General features: G+C 37.3%; 3 protein-coding genes across 3 annotated transcripts; 2 read left to right on the plus strand and 1 right to left on the minus strand.

The window, feature by feature from the left end:
- Window positions 1–1,041: 1,041 nt before the first annotated feature.
- LOC107904571 (zinc finger CCCH domain-containing protein 13) lies at window positions 1,042–7,746 on the plus strand. The gene is made up of 5 exons (XM_016830984.2): window positions 1,042–2,035; window positions 4,080–4,983; window positions 5,249–6,599; window positions 6,688–6,771; window positions 7,022–7,746. The coding sequence occupies exons 1-5, from the start codon at window positions 1,513–1,515 to the stop codon at window positions 7,694–7,696; spliced, it is 3,537 nt and encodes a 1,178-aa protein (XP_016686473.1). The 5' UTR covers window positions 1,042–1,512; the 3' UTR covers window positions 7,697–7,746.
- A 1,876-nt stretch (window positions 7,747–9,622) lies between these two features.
- Window positions 9,623–16,309, plus strand: LOC107904570 (uncharacterized). The gene is made up of 5 exons (XM_016830983.2): window positions 9,623–10,666; window positions 12,587–13,490; window positions 13,749–15,108; window positions 15,199–15,282; window positions 15,472–16,309. The coding sequence occupies exons 1-5, from the start codon at window positions 10,147–10,149 to the stop codon at window positions 16,165–16,167; spliced, it is 3,564 nt and encodes a 1,187-aa protein (XP_016686472.1). The 5' UTR covers window positions 9,623–10,146; the 3' UTR covers window positions 16,168–16,309.
- A 728-nt stretch (window positions 16,310–17,037) lies between these two features.
- On the minus strand, window positions 17,038–19,642 carry LOC107904572 (uncharacterized). Its single transcript, XM_016830985.2, has 4 exons — window positions 19,250–19,642; window positions 17,945–18,445; window positions 17,602–17,748; window positions 17,038–17,378 (listed from the first exon to the last, which is right to left on the minus strand). The coding sequence occupies exons 1-4, from the start codon at window positions 19,352–19,354 to the stop codon at window positions 17,289–17,291; spliced, it is 843 nt and encodes a 280-aa protein (XP_016686474.1). The 5' UTR covers window positions 19,355–19,642; the 3' UTR covers window positions 17,038–17,288.
- Between the last annotated feature and the right edge of the window lie 144 nt (window positions 19,643–19,786).

Raw genomic sequence — 19,786 nt, forward strand, 5'->3', positions numbered from 1 at the left:
TAGAAATTAATAATATTATCCAAATACATAATTAGTAGTACACCACATGGTAACAACATTGTCAAAGTGCATAATATTACACCACATAAAAGTATCAATATCTTCAACCTTGAGAAAATTTTTGAAGCTAAATTTTTTTATGCTTCTTACTTTTAACTAAAAAAGCATTGGCCTCGGATTCATGACTCACTAGATAATCAAACACAGAACACAAGAAGTCATCATCAAATCCTTCTTCAAAAAAGAGCAAATCTTAACATGCAACAAAATTCAGCTTAAAAAAAAAAACCAAAGTCATCGTCAGTCGTCAGTCGTCACCTTCAGTGAATAAAAAATCCAACCCGATTCTTTCGCTACCTGGAAATTTCGATGAAATCCGATCACTGACAAGAAGTTTCAAAACCCAAAAAAAAGAGGAAGAAAAAAAACCCTAATTCACATTACTCTTGAAATTTCAGAAATTACTCAAGAAAAACTTATCAAGAGCAAAAAGGGTATTGAAACCCCTAACCTAGGGCTTGCAATTTTACCTTCGATAAACTAGCAGAGGTGAACCAGCATGCTAACGAGGCAAGCAAAGAGAAGAGGTGAACTAGCAGAGAAGATGAGGCAGAGATGATGAGCTGCAATAGTTAGGGTGAAGAGAGTGAAAAGAGGAGCTGTGGAAAGGGTGAAGAGAGTGGAGATGAGCTGTGGAAAATGTCTTACCCCTTAGAAATTGGTAAGACATTTTCCCTAGAATGTAACTCATTTTCCCGTGTTTTGGAGTTCATTTTCTAAATGAAAAATGTTTTCCTCTAATCAAACGCTGGAAAAGTTAAAAATAATTTTTCGAAAAATCAATTCCGTCAATCAAACAGACCCGGTAAAAGTAAAATTGGTTTTGTTTAACCCATAAAACGGGAATCCTCCACTCAACAAAGTCAAGGATAAGACTGTAATACAAACAAATCTCGAGGGTAAATCCTGTCAGATCAACAAAATTATCCCAAGTCTACTCCAAGTCTTATTAGTAACTCCAGATTATTTGAAACCCGAAAAAAGCCCATTAAAACACAAAGACGCACCTCTTTTCTTCACTTCTTCAAAATCACATGCTCTTTTAGCAATTATCCCCAAAACGCCCCCATCTTCATTCGTCAAACTCAAACCCCCAAATTTCTTCCACCTTACCCTCCCTCGTAATTTCCCTCATTTTCGATCTCATTCTCTTCACCGCCTCCGCCTCCACTCTCCTCTAAATCTATACTGTCCGTTAAACCGTTCCTTTTTCGCTGTGAGGGTTCCGACCGCCTTCATTCCCATTCAGAGCAATTAGGGTTTCCACTGTCGTTTTTATTCCGTCCGTTTCGAGAATCGACTGTAGTTACCTTGAAAGATTCGATGTTAGGGTTTTTATATTGAATGTTGATTTGAGATTGGTGCTTCATTTTTGTATCCGGACGGTTTTAGTTTTATTTTCCGGTTAGGGTTTTTTTTGTTTTTTTGAGGTCGTGTAGTTGGGCTCCGGCGATGCCGCGAAGTTCAAGGCACAAATCTAGCAAGCATAGTTCTAGGGACGCTAGGGATTACTCGGATTCGGAGAAAGATTCGGGCTTAAAGGAGAAGGAAAAGAAGAGTAAGGACGAGAGCAGTGGTAGGTTTTCGAAGGAGCTTGGATCCGGTGAGAAGAGAAAGCTTGACTCTAAGGATACCAAGGAACTATGGATTTCGGGGAATGGAGATTATATTGAGGAGTACAGTTCCTCGAAACGGCGTAAAGATAAGGCAGATGATGGAGTAAGCGATAGATGGAATGGCGGTGAAGATGATGGTAAAGGAGAGAAGAAGTCTAAGGCTTTAAGTGAATCGAAGAGTAAGAGACGAGACGATGTTGAAGCAGATGATACAAAGAGAAGTAAGAGTGAGGGGAAGCATCGGGAATATAGTAGAAAGGAGGAAAGGGATAGAGAAAGGAAAAGTAAAGAAGGCAAAAGTGATAGGCTGATTGAGAGTGAGGAACACCGCACTGTGAAACAATACTCCGAAAGAACTGGTGAGATAACTTATTCTATGTGCGTTTCTGATTATTTTGGTGCTGTTTTTTGTTGTAGGTAGTGTATATTGCAATTCATTGTTATATTATTATTTTCCCCAATTTTTTTATAAGTTTTTTATTTGGTTTTAGGAGTTAACACCTTCTGAATTGAATAGGGACAATATTTATGTGATTTCAGAACCTTTCTAACTTGTTTAACTTAATAAGCACTGAACCGTGCTTATTTTTAAAGGATCTTCAGATCCTTTTGCGTTTGTAATTAATGGCTAGTCATTGTTAGAAATAATAAATTTGGAATTTCTAGTATTGCTAAATTTTAATCTACGGATTTCGAGGAAAGCTAGTCTTAATTAATGTCTCACAAATGCATCTACGGTTACACACTCTCTCTAAGAAAACATGCTAAGTTGATTCTTGTTTTTTGAGGAAGTTCAACTTCAAACCACTTAATTTTAAATGTTAAGAGTTATCTGATTTAGGATAAAACCACTTTATTTGCTGCATGAGGCAAAGAAGAAAAGTAGATTCTTTTTTTGCAGGATGAGAGGTTGGGTTTAGCAATTTAGAGAATAGTTAACACAGTCAAAATTAATGGAAGAAGATTTTTTCCAATAATTAGTGTTTATGATATTGGGACGTGTGGTTTTTGCAAGGTTTTATATAGCCTTCTGAATGATGTTACGAGGCAACTAATGTCAGCCTTCAAACTTGGTGTGTTATTCTCTTTCTGAATTGACATGCACCCTATGTTGAGTCTCTAGAGCAATAATTTGAAAATTTTCCCTATGTTGCAAGGTTTCCTGTTTCTGGGTATTTGTTTGAAAGGAATCAAAATTTGAAAATTTCAGCGGGGTCTCCAGTATTTAGGTTTTTTATTAGCTTCAAAGTGTTATTTTGAAAGTACTTTTCCAGACATGGTTCCCTGTTTTGGATGAGAGAATAATTTTTATGTAAATTCAGAGGAGAATTTACTGGTGCAAGCTTGAAGTTGTCACACTTCTTGTACACTTAGAAGTGCACTTAAATATGTTTTTTCAAGTATATGAAATCAATTTCCCCACTTAGGAAATCTTGCTTAGCTAAATTTGGTCAGAGCCTGCAAGGATCTAATGTGCATATAAATTCCATGGTCCTGGTTGCATCCTCCAGTTGAGCCTCAAATAACTTGAAGGTAATGAAGTTATTGCCTCAAAATTAATGGAAGAAGAGAGTTTGAAGGGAGTTTTAAAAGTTGATAAAATACGATGAGAAGTGCTAACTTTTTACTGATAGTTCTGTATTAAAAAATATCTCCAATAAATACACCTTCAAAATCCTCAACTGGTAATGAAAGAATTTCATCTCACTAAGGTCATGTAGCCACTTCTGTTTTACTGAAGATGTTTTTGTCAGTGCGGTGAGCTGATCTTTGCTTGAGGCCTAGTATAAAAAGGTTTTGCTGTTTTGGCTCAAATATATCAGTGCTATGTCAAGATGTGTCAGGATTTTGGCACCTTCGCTTTATTTCATACTTTATACAGATTTAAACTTGTTGTTAGCTTTTAGTAGACCATATAAGTTTACTTGTATGCTTTATGAATCCTAATATTAAGTTAACGATCTTTCAGTTTTCTGTCTTGTTTTCAGATTTCCTATTAAGCTTTTGATTGCTCTACATTTTTGTTGTTGTATTTATATGTAGTCATTGCTCTTCTTGCTATATCATTACATGCACTTTCCATAGGTTCTTGTCTTCTGTTTGTGAAAAATGATAAACCGTATGGTCATTGTCAAGTGGGGAATTTCATGAATTTTTGTAATTTTTGCTGAAATGAAAATTTTAACTTTTGTAGTGTTTTCTCGGTATCATCTAGTTGTTATTATTGTTATTATTTGTATTTCGTGCACTGGAACCAGAAGTCTTTTAAGTTTTATTTATTTTTTAACCCAATAATTTCTTGTACAAGGTATTCCTTTTATGTTGTGGGAAATACTCATTGTGAATAACTTGGTCATGTTAGAAAATTTTATATCTCTCCTTTTTTTTTTTTTGTCATTTCAGATATGGATGTACCAGATCAGTTGCAAAGTCCTGAATCAGAGAGCCAGCTTGAGAGACGGCTTAGGAAAAGGAGAGATACTTCTGGTGATGGGGATAAGCATCTGGAAGATAATGGAGACATTTTGGACAAACAGTTGTATGTAAGCAATGATATCGGCAAGGATGGAAGAGCAAAAGATGAGAAGCATAAGGATGAGAGATACAAAGAAAAGTATCGAGAAGACATGAACTGTGAAGACAAGTGCCAAGATGATAAATTGAGAGATGATCGATCAGCAAGTGATCTTGCTAATAGCAAGTCTCGTGAGAAGCATTTGAGGGATGGAAAAGATGATGTGAAAGTTCGGCAGAAGAAGTCCAAGGTTCAAGATAGTGACTATGAGCGTGATCGTGACCATGATAGAGACCGTGATCGTGATAGAGACCGTGAGCGTTATAGGGAGAGGGAGCGGGATCGAGAGCGTGAGCGTTATCGTGATCCTGATCGTGACCATTATCGAGAACGTGACCGCAACCGTGATCACGACCATGATCGTGATTATGATTCTCAATGGGATCGAGACCGAGATCATGATCGCGATCGTCGTTACAGTGATCGGGACAAGGATAGAGATCATGACCGTGACGACGTACATGATGAACGGAGGAGTACAAGATACAAAGACAGTAAGGGAAGGAAACGATCTCCTGATGATCGTGATGATGGTAATGATACTAAATCTCGAGGTACCAAATTACACTACTCTGACATGGAAAATAAATCATCAACTTCTGGGAGAGTTGAGGTAGATGCTGATGGGGGAAGGTCTCAGTCACGACCAGCCAATTTAGATGCTGCTATGGGCAGCAACAGAAGGAGAGCTTCTCCCAGCTCAATTTCCCATGGTGGGACTGATGAGTATAGGTACTTTGTTTCTTTATCACACCCTCTTCAATATTGTCAATTCCTTATTCAATACTTTAAATGGTAAACTGAGTAAATAAGGGATCTCAATGAGCTGTTAGTGTCTATCAGATTTCAGATTGTTGTTTGATGAGTTAAACTGAATTTATTTTCTCATTGCCTGTGGCATATGACTTATTTTTGGTGGTTGTGGGTATGGCTGCACCCCCCCTCCTTCCCAAAAAAAGTGATTTATTGAGTATAATAGAGTTATTTTCCCTTGTAGACATTTGAAACAAGAAGATTCGAAGCATAGAGATCCAATGACAGAGCAGAGGTCCAAAGCTGCTTCATCAAGAGAGGTAACTAGTTTTTCTGAAGTCTCTGAGAGAGGTGCTAAGTATAGATCCATGGAGAAATCAAGTAGGGCGGATGAGGGCCATTCTGGGGAGTTACCAATTGAGAGGTCCTCGAGTTCAAAAGCTTCCCCAATGAGTATGATGGAAAGATCTCCTTCAACAAGTAGATATACGAGTAGAAGTGGTGTTAAGCGGGGTCTTGATACAGAGGAGACAGGATGGAGTAGTGCCTCTGTTGGTGGCAGAGAAGAGGATAATAGACTTGGTCGAGATTTGCCTCTTGAGAAGCCTCTTTTGGATGGATCTTGTCAAGCAGATTCTGTATTTTATAATAGAGCTGGTCAGGGCAACTCATCTTTGATTCCACAGCCGCCTGGTTTAAGAGCTGGAATTGGCAGCCCATCTTTCATGGGTTCTCTAGAAGAAGATCATAGATTTAATAACTCTGGTCGTTACAAGAGGAGTGGTGATCTGAACGTTAGAAGAGGGCATGCAAATGCTTGGAGGGGTGCCCCAAACTGGCCAGCACCTCTTCCAAATGGTTTCATCCCATTCCAACCTGGGCCACCACATGGTGGTTTTCAAGCTGTGATGCCACAGTTTCCTTCTCCATCTCTGTTTGGTGTTAGGCCCTCAATGGAAATTAATCACTCTGGGATTCCATATCATATACCTGATGCCGAAAGGTTTAACAACCATTTGAGACCAATTGGCTGGCAGAATCCGATGGATGGCTCTGGTCCAGCCCAGTTTCCTGGTTGGGATGGTCACAGTGTTAGTTTTAGGGATGAAGCGCACATGTTCGGGGGTCCCGAATGGGACCAGAATAGGCATCCAGTGAATGGTCGGGGATGGGATACCGGTTCAGATGTGTGGAAGGGACAAAATGGTGATGTTGACTTGCCCTCAACATCTGAGAAAGAGGACCATCCTCTGCAGGCCCCTCTTGATGTCTATGATGGACAGGAACGTCAGAGGTCTCAATATGAAAATGGCGATAATGATGTTCAGGTGACGGGTTTTGAATTAAGATCTGATGTCTTGCCAGCAGCAAAAGAATCTTCTAGATGTTCACCTGAGATTCCACACAAGGCACCTGATTCTTCCAAAATATCGAGTGAAGATGATGATGCTCGCTGTTGTCAACTTTATCTTTGTAAGCTTGACATTTCAGCAGAACTAGCTGGTTCTGCTTTGTATGATCAGTGTGCAAGTTTGCTGAATGTGGAGCGTAGTAAAGATTTGGGTAAAGTTGTAACAATGCTTGTGAATTTGAAGGTAAAGAACCCTTTTCTTCAAAATTTTCTCTCAGTAGTTAATTTATCTGATCTTTGACTTATAGTACCCTTTTTCTCGTATTTTTCAGAACGGTGGACGACCAGTACAAAATGCTTCTATTGATGTTCTGAGCCCTTCACTTATTCCTGCAACTAATGCTTCTGTTTTTCAGGTATTTGTGAAGCTTGTATCTGTATATGCGTTTGAGTATATCTAAGATCTTTTTTCTGTTACTTCTTTGGTGGGAGAAATAGAATTATGAAATGCTTAATAATGGTTATAAAAGCATGTATAAAAATATATGACCTGGGGAATGCTGTTACTTATTTTCCCCCAGATCAAACATAGTCATTTCTACTTCAGCTTTCAACTTCTGGTTCTAAACTAATGATGGTGTTTCATTTATGTTCTCTGACTTGCAGAAAGCCATGGACCTCTACAAGAAACAGAGGCTACAAATTTGTGCTATTCCAAATGCCAATGGTGGGATGTTGGCATCTACTTCAGTGCCCAAGGAGGAGCAAAGTTCTGATCGTGTAGTCGATGAAGCAGAGGAGCCAGTTTTGATTTCTGATGCTGAAATGGCTGATTCAGATCAGCAGAAAGGAGACGCTGTTCTGACTGCTACTTCTCATGAGAATATGGAACAGCTTGTTTCGATTCAAAGCAGGGAGTTACCAGATCATCTGGATAGCCTTTCTCCAGAAAAACCAGAACTGCCAAGTACTGATTCTGGTCACATGGAGCCAGGGGTGCCTAAACCAGTTTTGAATGGTGATAAGGCAGAAGAGACCGACACCGAGACTGATCAGATAAATCCAATGGATGTAGTTGAAGATTCATTGCGGTCTCTTGATGATGCAGCAGAGGCAGTTGGTTTGCCTGCTGACGAGGAAAACTCAAATGATATAAACAAAACCGAAGGTAATAGTACTGTGTACTGTGCCAAGGAAATACATGCTTTTGATGATGCAATTAGTGGTTCTTTAAATGATTCTCCTAAGGTATCAGGGGCTTTGATTCCCGGGTCAAATGAGTCTGGGTCGGAGTTGGTAATTTTAACTGGGATACATCATTCTCCTGAAAATACACATTGAGACAATTTCTATATCCATGTTCTTTTTATAATGCGCATTTTTATTTTTTACTTTTGCTGTTTTTTGTTGCGTATGGTTCTGAAGCAAATAAAATGAGATACATGCCATCTGGTTTCCTGGATTAGGCATATCCTTGCATCTTCTTCATTCTTGATCTGCTACATTCTACTTTGATGCATTTAACATTTCTGGTAAAACTGCTTTTTATAAATTGCCATGATTTTGTTTTTATGTTTTCCTATTGATTCTCTGCATTTAGCTGGACGTATAATTGTATACATATTTCATGTCGGATCGAGTTTGAATTGTCATGAAATGGGTTAATTATGAATTATGATACTTGTATATGGGTCAGTGTTTATAAATTGCCCCAAATTTCACCCCAAATTTCTAAATTTCTTTACGTTCTCTCAAAACTTTTACTCCCCTCCCATGTCATCCTTTTCTACCCCAAACCCACCTTCCCACACAAAATTTTTTTAATACTTTCCCCAAAATTTTACTTTCCCATTTGCTTTCTAACAAAATTTTACTACCTCCACCCCTAAAATTTTTTATTTTCTTCCAATACTTTTACTTCCATCCCACCCCTTTCTAACCCCAAACTTATCTCCCGATTTTTTTTGAAAATAATATTATTTATATCTACTATTTATATTATTAAATTAAATTCTACAATTAATATTATTTTTATTATTGAATTGTTTAATATATTGAACATTTATAATATTTTGTTAAAATTGAATTATTGTTGATGTTATAAAATATTCGTGTTAAAATTTTACATTGGTATCAATTTTACATTTTATCTTTAAGATAATTTTTATTAAATTTTTATTAAAAAAATCACATTTTTTACATTTAGTATATATTTTAATTTCAAAATACATAGTGACAAGAATTAGAAAATAATTGAAGCAATTAAGCAAACAAAGAAGTTAACCTATACATAAAAAATTAATAAACAAAATTATGAGGGGATGAAAGTTAATAATAAATTTGATTATGTTAGGTGACAGTGACTATGAGGATTCGAAATCATTTTTTTAATTTAACTTGAATAAATATATTCGATTCGAATTTCATCTTACTCGTCTCAATTTGAGAAAATTTAAAATTGAGTTAGGATGATAAAATAATATTCATAAACTCAATTAACTTGAAATTTTTTCATTCGATTCAATCGAATGTTTACTTCTGTTTTTTTAATTTTAAAATACAGTTTCAAGTGTTAATGTTGTTAAACTCTTTTGTTAAATTCAAGTTAATTTTGTTATTATTTTATTTTTATGACTATTATTTTTAATAATCTCTTTTATGCTTGTTTCTTCCACAAACAAAAAAAATAATATAAAACCTATAGTTACATAAAAATTGAAAGCATATTATACAATAAAAGAAGAGTGAAAATGAAACATTTAAAAATAGCTGAAAAGCTCATTTGTACGTGGATTTATTTTTCATACCGAGATATGGTTTTTTTATTTCATGCAAGAAAAAGCAGAGCAGTCATCTTATCCTACAACTCTGGCTGATGGGTTCGGGTCTTCTTATTATATGAGAAAACAAGCATTTTAAACAACTTTTTATCTACATCATGAGAAAATCTATTTATGAACATTAAATGAGGTTTTAGTGTAACCATTGGAGAAAATAAAATTCTGGGTTGAATTAGAGTCGAATTTCTGGATTAAAATTTAAAATATATTTTAAAAATAGAAAGTAATGTGAGTTTTTTTTTCTCATACCAAATTATATAACAAAAAATATACTCAAATTAGTATAAAAAAGTTCAGAATTTCCTTTTACTTGATACCCACGAAATAAAAGAAATAAAATTTTAAACTCAAAAAAGTTGAGGGACCAAACTAATATAAAAAAAATCAAAATTTGGATGAGTCAGACAAGACCGTAATAGGAGGAAATATTGAGGGTTAATCGTGTGAGATGGGCAAAGGTATCCCCAAGTCTACTTCAAGTCCTACTGTTAACTCCGATTCCTAATAAATAAATAAATAAAGCTCATTATTGAAAACTAAAGGCATATACCCTCTTTTCTTCACTTCTTCAACATCACATGCTCTTTTTAGCAGCTATCCCCAAAACACCCCCATCTTCCTTCGTCAAACTCAAACCCCCAAATTTCTTCCACCCTACCCTCCCTCGTAATTTCCCTCTCATTTTTTCGATCCCATCCCTTAAACCGCCCCCACTCTCCTCTAAAAATCTATTCTTTCCGTCCGCCGTAAACCTTCCCACCGCCTCCACTCCTATTCCTTCCAGTTAGGGTTTCCACATTCATTTCTTCCTGCTTTTCGTTAATCGACGTTATTGGAAGATTCGATGTTAGGGTTTTTGTATTCAATGTTGATTTGAGAGATTGGTGTTTCTTTTTTGTTTTCATTTTCTGGTTAGGGTTTTTTTGAGGTGTTGTAATTTGGGTGCCGGTGATGCCGCGAAGTTCAAGGCATAAATCCAGTAAGCACAGTTCTAGGGATTACTCGGATTCGGAGAAAGATTCGGGCTTAAAGGAGAAGGAAAAGAAGAGTAAGGAGGAGAGTAGTGTTAGGTCTTCAAAGGAGCTTGGATCCGGTGACAAGAGAAAGCTTGACGCTAAGGATACCAGCAAGGAAATATGGATTTCGGGGAATGGAGATTATATTGAGGAGTACAGTTCCTCGAAGCGGCGCAAAGAAAAGGCAGATGATGGAGTAAACGATAGGTGGAATGGTGGTGAAGATGATGATGGTAAAGGAGAGAAGAAGTCTAAGGCTTCAAGTGAATCGAAGAGTAAGAGACGAGAGGATATTGAAGGGGATGATACAAAGAGGAGTAAGAGTGAAGGGAAGCATCGAGAATCAAGTAGAAAAGAGGAAAGGGAGAGAGAAAGGAAAGGTAAAGAAAGCAAGAGTGATAGGTTCATTGAAAATGAAGAACACCGCTCTGTGAAACAATCCACCGAAAGAACTGGTAAGATAACTTACTGTTTGTTGGTTGTTTAGTGACAATTTAGCATGTACATTTCTAATTATTTTGGTGCCCTTTTTTGTTGTTAGGTATTGTATATTAAGATTGATTGTCATTTTATTTTCCCATTTTTGTTTTTTAGGAGTTAATACATACTGCATTGAATAGGGACTCTATCTATTGATATATAACTTCGAGTTGCCCTTTTTGTTGGACTGTGCTAGATTTCTAATTTCCTCTTTTGCAAACTTTTAAACTATAGATTTCAGAGGAAAGCTATTCTTTCGAATGCATCCATGGTTAAGTCTATATATAATATATATCTACAAACTCTCAGAACCATGTTAAGTTGATTGGGGAAGTTTAACTTCAGGCCAAATAATTTTAAGTGTTAAGAGTTATCTAATTTTGCAACTTTTATTTGCTCCATGAGCCAAAGAAGAAAAGTAGATGTCTGTTTTCAGGATGAGAGGCTGGGTTGAGGAATTTAGAGATTAGGTGACATAGTTGAGAAGATAGTTTCTACTGATCAGGTCTTATGGTGTTGGGAAGGTGTGACTTTTTCATTGTTTTATAGCCTTCTTAATTACTGTTATGAAGAAACTAATGTCTGACCTTAAACCTGGTGTATTACACTTTTTCTGCATAGACATGCACCTTGTGTCTGAGTTCCTAGAACAGTGGTGTATGGACCAGGATGAGATTGCTTATCTTTGCCATTTCCTTTATCTTCAATATCAAATTGAAATTGTCGGTTAGCCTTCTGCAGTGAATATTTCTTTTGGCTGGTTTCCTGTTTCTGGGTATCGGTTTGAAAGGAATCGGATTTTGAAAATTTCTGTGGAGTCTCCAATATTTAATTTTATATTAGCTTCAAAGTGTTATTATAGAAGTACTTTCCCGTACATGGTTCCCTTTTTTGTATAAGAGAACAATTTATATGTAAATTGAGTGGAGAATTTACTTGGTTGAGCTTGAAGCTGCCACACTTCTTGTACACTTAGAAGTGCATTTACATGTGTTTTTCTAAGTATATGAAGTCAATTTCTCAACTTAGGTAATCTTGTTTAGCCAAGGTTGGTCAGAGCCCGCAAGGATCCCTTGTACTTATAAGTTCCATGGTCCTGATTGTATTTTCCAGTGGAGCCTTGAGTAACTTGAAGGTAATGAATGCATTGCCTTGATCGTGGTATTTCAAATTTCAATAAATGGCATGTTTGGACTTTGAAGGGAGTTTTGGAAGTTGATAAAATATGATGAGAAGTGCTGACCGTTTTATAAATAGTTCTGTATTTAAAAATATTTTTAATAAATACTCCATCTAAATCCTCAACTGGTAATGGAAGAATTCTTCTTTCATAAGCTGTCATGGTTGTGGATAGTTATCTGGCTACGGTCATCTATCCACTTCTGTTTTGGCTTGGAGATGATGTTTCAGTGCGGTGAGTTTACTTTCGTTTGAGGCCTAATATAAAATTGTCATGCTGCTTTGGCTCAAATATATCAGTGCTATGTCTAGATGCGTCAGGATTTCGGCACTTTCTCTTTGTTTCTGCTTTTCACAGATTTAAAGTTATTATTAGCTTATAGTAGACTAGATAAGTTTACTTGTTTGCTTTATGAATTCAAATATTAAGTTTGTGATCTTTCAGTTTTCTGTTTTGGATTGCTTTACATTTTCAGTGTTATATGTCATTGCTCTGCTTGGTATATTATTACATGCACTTTCCACAGGATCTTGTCTTCTGTTTGCGGAAAATGATAAACTGTATGGTCATTATCGAGTCCAGATTTCCGGATTTTCAGAGGAGTTTTAGTAATATTTGCTGAAATCAAATTATAGCTTTCGAGGTGTTTTCTGTAAGTAGACTGTCAGATATTCTTGGTAACATTTTTTTTCCTTTTCCTTTTTCTGTATTTCAGATTTTGATGTACCAGATCGGTTGCAAAGTCCTGAATCAGAGAGCCAGCTTGAGAGACGACTTAGGAAAAAGAGAGATGCTTCTGGTGATGTGGATAAGCATCTGGAAGATAATGGAGACATTTTGGACAGGCGGTTGTCTGCAAGCAATGATACTAGCAAAGATGTAAGAGCAAGAGATGAGAAGCATAAGGATGAAAGATACAAAGACAAGTATCGGGAAGACATTAACTGTGAAGATAAGTGCCAAGATGACCAAGTGGCAAGCGATCGTGCTAATAGTAAGTCTAGTGAGAAGCATTTAAGGGATGGAAAAGATGACGGTAAAATTCGGCAGAAGAAGTCCAAGGTTCAAGATAGTGACTTTGAGCGTGATCGTGACCATGATAGAGAGCGTGATCGTGATAGAGACCGTGAGCGCTATAGGGAGCGGGAGCGTGATCGAGAGCGGGATATTGGACGCGACCGAGAGCGAGAACGTTATCGTGATCTTGATCGTGACCATTATCGGGAACGTGACCGCAATCGTGATCATGAAAATGATCGTGATTATGATTCTCAATGGGATCGAGATCGAGAACGTGATCTCCGTTACAGTGATCGGGACAAGGATAGAGATCGTGAGCGTGATGAGTTACATGATGAGCGGAGGAGTGCTAGAAACAAAGATAGTAAAGGAAGGAAGCGATCTCCTGATGATCGGGATGACGGTAATGATACTAAATCTAGAGGTGCCAAACTACTGTATTCTGACATGGAAAATAAATCAGCTTCTGGTAGACTCGAGGTAGATGCTGATAGGGGAAGGTGTCAGTCACGCCCAACCAATTTAGATGCTGCTATGGGCAGCAACAGGAGGAGGGCTTCTCCCAGCTCAAGTTCTCATGGTGGGACTGATGAGTATAGGTACTCTTTTTGCTTTTATCACGCCCTCTTCAATATTTTTTATTCCATATTCTATGGTTTAAATGGTAAACTGAGCAAACAATGTACGGTATTAAGTCAGTAATTTCTGTCAGATATTCAGATTATTGTTTGACAATTTATACTGATTTTATTTTCTCATTCTCTGTGTTATTCTACTAATTTCTGGTGCTTGGGGGTATGGCCCCACCACTATCCCTAGTGCTTTCTTGAGTGTAATAGACTTATTTTCTCTTACAGACATTTGAAACAAGAAGATTCGAATTATAGAGATCCAATGACAGAGCAGCGGTCCAAAGCAGCTTTGTCAAGAGAGGTGACTAGTTTTTCTGAAACCTCTGAGAGAGGTGCTAAGTACAGATCCATGGAGAAATCAAGTAGGGCGGATGAGGACCATTCTGGGGAGTTACCAATTGAGAGGTCCTCAAGTTTAAAAGCTTCCCCAATGAGTATGATGGAAAAATCTCCTTCAACAAGTCTTGAGCGTAGATATACAGGTAGAAGTGTTAGGCGGGGTCTTGACACAGAGGAGACGGGGTGGAGCAGTGCCTCTGCTGGTGGCAGAGAAGAGGATAATAGACTTAGTCGAGACTTGCCTCCTGAGAAGCCTCTTTTGGATGGATCCTCTCAAGCAGATTCTGTGTTTTATAATAGAGCTGGTCAGGGCAACTCATCTTTGATTTCACAACCTCCTGGTTTAAGGGCTGGAATTGGCAGCCCTTCTTTCATGGGTTCTCTAGAAGAAGATAATAGATTCAATAACAGTGGTCGCTACAAGAGGAGTGGTGATCTGAATGTTAGAAGAGGGCATGCAAATGCTTGGAGGGTCGCCCCAAACTGGCCAGCACCTGTTCCAAATAGTTTCATCCCTTTCCAACCTGGGCCAGCCCATGGTGCTTTTCAAGCTATGATGCCACAGTTTCCTTCTCCATCTCTGTTTGGTGGTAGACCCTCAATGGAAATTAATCACTCTGGGATTCCATATCATATACCTGATGCTGAAAGGTTTAACAATCATTTACGGCCAATGGGCTGGCAGAATACGATGGATGGCCCCGGTCCAGCCCATTTTCATGGTTGGGATGGTCACAATATTATTTTTAGGGATGAAGCGCACATGTTTGGGGGTCCCGAATGGGACCAGAATAGGCATCCAGTGAATGGTCGGGGATGGGATACCAGTTCAGATGTGTGGAAAGGACAAAATGGCGACGTTGACTTGCCCTCAACATCTCAGAGGGAGGAGAATCCTCTGCAGGCCTCTCCTGAGGATGTTTATGATGGACAGGAACGTCGGAGGTATCAATATGAAAATGGCAATAATGGTCTTCAAGTGAAAGGTCTTGAAACAAGATCTGATGACATGTCACCAGTTAAAGAATCTTCTAGACTTTCACCCATGGTTCCACACAAGGCACCTGATTCTTCCAAAGTATCAAGTCAAGATGGTGATGCTCACTATTGTCTGCTTTATCTTTCTAAGCTTGACATTTCAGCAGAACTAGCTGGTTCTGATTTATATGGTCAGTGTATGGGTTTACTGAATGTGGAGCAAAGTAAAGATTTGGCTAAAGATGTAACAATGCTTGTCAATTCGAAGGTAGAGAGGACCCTTTTCTACATAATTGTCTCTCAATATCTAATTTATCTGATCTTTGACTTAAAATACCCATTCTCTTGTATTTTTCAGAATGATGCACGACCTGTGCAAAATGCTTCCTTTGCTGTGCTGAGCCCTTCACTGATTCCAGCAACTAATGCTTCTGTTTTTCAGGTACTTAGTGAAGCTCATATCTGTATATCAGCCTGACTGTATCTAAGATCTTTCTTTTCTGGGAATAGTTTAGGTTTGAATTTGTTTTGGGGGAAGGGAACGTAGAAGATCTTTTATGGTAGTGCTCTTTATTTTGGAAACTGATTCTAAACTAATGATGGTGATTCACGAATGCTTTCTGACTTGCAGAAAGCCATGGACCTCTACAAGAAACAGAGGCTACAAATGGGTGCTATCTTAGATGTCAAAGGTGGAATATTAGCATTTGCTTCAGCGTCCAAGGAAAAGGGAAAGGAGCAAAGTCCTGATCATGTTGTAGACGAAGTAGAGGAGGCAGTTTTGATTTCTGATGCAGAAATGGTGGATTCAGCAATGCTAGATTCAGATCAGCCGGAAGAAGCTGTTCCATCTGTTACATCTGACGAGAATACGGAACAGCTAGTTTCAATCCAAAGAAGGGAGATACCTGATCATCTGGATAGCCTTTCTCCAGAGAAATCAGAACTGCCAAATGCTGATTTTTGTGACATAAACCCGAAGGTGCCTGAACCAGCTTTGGATGGCAATAAGGCGGAAGAGACAGACACCGAGACTGAACAGATGAATTCAGAGGATGTAGTTGAAGGTTCTTTGCGGTCTCTTGATAATACAGCAGAGGCCATTGGTTTGGCTGCGGATGGTGAAAATTCAAATGATATAAACAAAACTGAAGGTAATAGTTCTGTGTACTGTGCTGAGGAAAGACATGCTTTTGGCGATGCAATTAGTGGTTCCATAAATGATTTTCCTAAGGAATCAGGGGCTTTGATTCCTGAGTCAAATGAGTCTGGGTCTGAGTCCGTAATTTTAAGTCGGATACATCATTCTCCTGAAAATACACATTGAGACAAATTCTATATCCATGTTCTTTTTATAATGCGCATTTTTATTTTTGCTCTCCCTGTTTTTGTTGCCTATGGTTATGAAGCAAATAAAATGAGATATATGCCATCTGGTTTCCTGGATTAGGCATATCCTTGCATCTTCATTCTTGATCTGCTTTCTCTGCTACATTCTATTTTGATGCATTTATCATTTCCGGTAAACTGCCGTTATAAGTTGCCATGATTTAAGATAGGATGAAGGAAATGCTCTGCATTTTATAATATTTATGTTGGGGCTGGACATATAATTGTGTTTGGACGGTCATGAAATCCGTTAGTATCTCCTGTGAGTTTGCCTTAGAACTTAGTTACCTAATGTAGATGTTTGTGTCTTCACTCGTGACTTATGCTCTACTTGTATTGGTTATTCAAGTCCATATGCGGAATACTTTTACCCAAATTCCTTCCTACTGCTCCACGGTTCATCCCTTGTAATGGGATGTAATTGAAATTATTGAGATTCGAATTCCAACCCAGAATTGAATTCAGAATCGTTGATTGATGACAGCAAAACTAAAATTAAAAGAAGTTGCAATGAGAGACGGTTATGGAGTGTAAATGTCAAAAGCCAACTTAGATCAGGTTTTGTTATGATTCCAAAAGGCAAGGTATATCTCTGGTTAATAGGACAAAAGCCTCATGCAATTTATATTGTAATGATCAAAGTTGATAATTTAAACAAAAACTCTTGAATAGACGAGTCATATTTTTTAACCTTAAATGGCAACAATGTAAAGTTACTAATACCCTTTGTAACATGGTATATTATACCAAAAATATGGAAAAGGGCAAACTTAATAAGAACAAAACTCGATACACACAGGATCAAAGATGGAGCCAAAACATCATGATTTTTATACAAACACATATTTATATTAACAAGTCCAAATTTCTGCTTTGCCAGTTTATTGAACAGACACTATGTACATCCGACTCGGTTGGCCATCTCTCCGTTATTACGGCGAACACGACTAGAACAACTATTTCTCAAGAGTTGGGTTCTTGTTTATTTTAGCATTACTTCTTTAATTAACCTCATTGATCCTAGCTACTTCCTTCCCGTTTTACTCTGTAACCGTTTTATTACCTCTTGGAGTGGTCGGATTCTTCGGTCCTTGCGAATCTTCCACGGATCCTTGGTTGACTATCGGCAAGAGCCTTCCGGCAAGCATACTGTACAAAAGAAGACTGTATATGATGAGTTTCGGTACAAGAGAAAAAAGGATAGAAATTGAATAACACGGACTGTGTTTCCCCGACGATGCATGTTTGATACATTTTCAGCATGGGTTTTGAGGATATGATACGATCCTCCAAACCCAAGCCAGATATACTTATATCTAACACTGGTACCAGAGACGCAAGTAACAAATGCAAGTGAATGTGTTTTTTATACCTTGATTTTCCTTCCAAAGTTCCTCTTTGTCTTCTTATTGCGGTATCTCGAGAGCTTTTCCTTTCTATCTTCGTTAGAACAGCAGCTGACAATTGATGGTCTCTCGACCGGAGAGTGGATGATGCTCACGTTACCGTTGCCGAGAGTCTGTCATAAAAAATTGGTATTAATAACCAACCCCATCATGTGGAAATGGCCAGAAACATCTAAATTTTTTTGGCTACTAGACGTTTTTACAAGGACAATACATGCACGGTGATCAACTAAAGTTTCACAATCACTTGATCCGGGTAGGTTTTTATGATCGTAATAAGAAAACAATGCGAAAACAATTAAGGCTGACCTTCATATCTCCTTCGCTAAAAGCTCTCCTCATTCCGTAAACAGAACTGAAATCCATTCCGGTAAAATCAAGGAAGTTAGGCTTGATAGCAGCCTGTTGCATCCATTCCATTGAGCTTAAACTGCCTGAGCTAATACTTTTCGAGAACGTCACATCACACGACATTTCATTTTCTTGATTCCAGTTTTCATCCATGGGAATCTTGACATCAATGACCTCCGCCGCCAACGGCGTTTCAATCGCTGCTTGTGCCATCATATCCTTCTCGCACTCATACAAAACCTCTAAAAGCTGCTCGTTTTGAAACGATTCGATATCTGCGGCTTTAAGTTCTTGTGAAGTAATAACATCTTCACCGCACGAGATTAATGATGATATGGCTGCAGTCATCGGATCAAGGCTTACAATTGGTTCTTCGATGATCGGTTCCGGAGCTTTGAACAAATCACCATCTCCTCCCAAATCATATTCCGATATCGTCGAGGTCGGAACCATGTTGTTCTACGATAAAAACAAATACGAAACAAGTATCATTAACCATTCAATAACACGAGTACAATCGAACAAATCACCGCACATGGGACATATTAAACTCGAACTTGAAGATTATAGCACAAATGTTAGCATCTTACCATTTCCGGATTCGATTTTATAACAACTTACTGAATCTTAAAACATATATGTTCAATATACAATACCTAATTCAAACCAACACAAACCAAAAAATAAGGTCATATTTTTACCAACAAAATTATCACTAAAAAGGATTATGTCTGGTAATGGTTTCTTTCTACTTTTAGTATGCTTTTATGTCTTTAAGACAAACAAATTACTAATAGTGACAGTTTATATGTATGTATAAAAGTGGGCTAAAAAGTGAAAACCCCATATCAAAAAAGTTGAATAAAATGGTAGAAATCTTCAAGAACACTGAATTTCATGACATGGAAATCATTTTCCAATTATATTCCCAACTTTTTTTTCCCTTTTTCCAGTTTCCACCATTTAAAGTTTGCCTTTTTTCCCATTTCCAGCCATGTTTGGTTACAGAGAAAAATTTTCTCACCCACCCGGAAAACATAAACCGTGAGCTCTAAAGCTACCAAAATACATAATTTTGGGAAAAAAAAGCAAATATTCCTAAAAATTGAAATCTTTTAACAAGGGAAAAATGAAGTTCCATTATAAAAAAACTACTTCCAAAAAAAATCGAAATTTTAACGTAAAACACAAAATTGTCTGCTTACACACACACACACACAAAAAGAAGCAAAGATTCAGAGACAGATTTGAGATATTCAATACCATTGAAGCATTCGGTTTCTGGGTTTTACAGTAACCTTCAAACTGCTGAAAATCTTGAGCAAAGTTCTGCATGTAAGGAAAAAACAGCCCTGTGTCGGCATACATGTTTTTTTTTTTCCAGCTAGAATAAAAAACACAGTTTCCTTAATTTTTCAAAGAACACAACTTGTGTTTTTTTTTTTTTTACAAAAGAGTGTTCAAACAATTCAAGAAAGGAGAGAAATTTTGGGGGGTTTTCAATTAAGGACTAAAAGAAGAATGCGAAATTTATATATATTTATAAGAATCAGAAGGGTACTATTAAGCTAGTTGTAAGATTTTTAGAAAGAAAAAAGTAAAGTGATGTAATACTATAATAAGGACAAGGTGTAAAAGGACATGTACTGTGTTTTGTCCTCATTGTTCTTAATCATGCTCTTTTATATAACTTCGTCAGAATTATAAATTTATTATTTTGATTAATTTATTAATATAGTAATATTAATTAATTGAAATTTATTTTTGGTAGTATTGTAGGTGGAATTTTATTATACAAAT

This window comes from Gossypium hirsutum, chromosome D11 (assembly GCF_007990345.1).
Source record: "Gossypium hirsutum isolate 1008001.06 chromosome D11, Gossypium_hirsutum_v2.1, whole genome shotgun sequence".
NCBI lineage: Eukaryota > Viridiplantae > Streptophyta > Magnoliopsida > Malvales > Malvaceae > Gossypium > Gossypium hirsutum.

What these genes read in the sequence shown, in the direction of transcription:
- LOC107904571 (XM_016830984.2), top strand. Translation starts at nt 1,513, where the DNA reads ATGCCGCGAAGTTCAAGGCACAAATCTAGCAAGCATAGTTCTAGGGAC. An exon ending in ACAATACTCCGAAAGAACTG is followed by an intron (nt 2,036 to 4,079) that starts GTGAGATAACTT and finishes TTGTCATTTCAG; the next exon opens with ATATGGATGTACCAGATCAG. An exon ending in GGTGGGACTGATGAGTATAG is followed by an intron (nt 4,984 to 5,248) that starts GTACTTTGTTTC and finishes TTTCCCTTGTAG; the next exon opens with ACATTTGAAACAAGAAGATT.
- LOC107904570 (XM_016830983.2), top strand. Translation starts at nt 10,147, where the DNA reads ATGCCGCGAAGTTCAAGGCATAAATCCAGTAAGCACAGTTCTAGGGAT. An exon ending in ACAATCCACCGAAAGAACTG is followed by an intron (nt 10,667 to 12,586) that starts GTAAGATAACTT and finishes TCTGTATTTCAG; the next exon opens with ATTTTGATGTACCAGATCGG. An exon ending in CAATGCTTGTCAATTCGAAG is followed by an intron (nt 15,109 to 15,198) that starts GTAGAGAGGACC and finishes TGTATTTTTCAG; the next exon opens with AATGATGCACGACCTGTGCA.
- LOC107904572 (XM_016830985.2), bottom strand. Translation starts at nt 19,354, where the DNA reads ATGTATGCCGACACAGGGCTGTTTTTTCCTTACATGCAGAACTTTGCT. An exon ending in TTAGCGAAGGAGATATGAAG is followed by an intron (nt 17,749 to 17,944) that starts GTCAGCCTTAAT and finishes TTTTTATGACAG; the next exon opens with ACTCTCGGCAACGGTAACGT. An exon ending in ACTTTGGAAGGAAAATCAAG is followed by an intron (nt 17,379 to 17,601) that starts GTATAAAAAACA and finishes TCTTTTGTACAG; the next exon opens with TATGCTTGCCGGAAGGCTCT.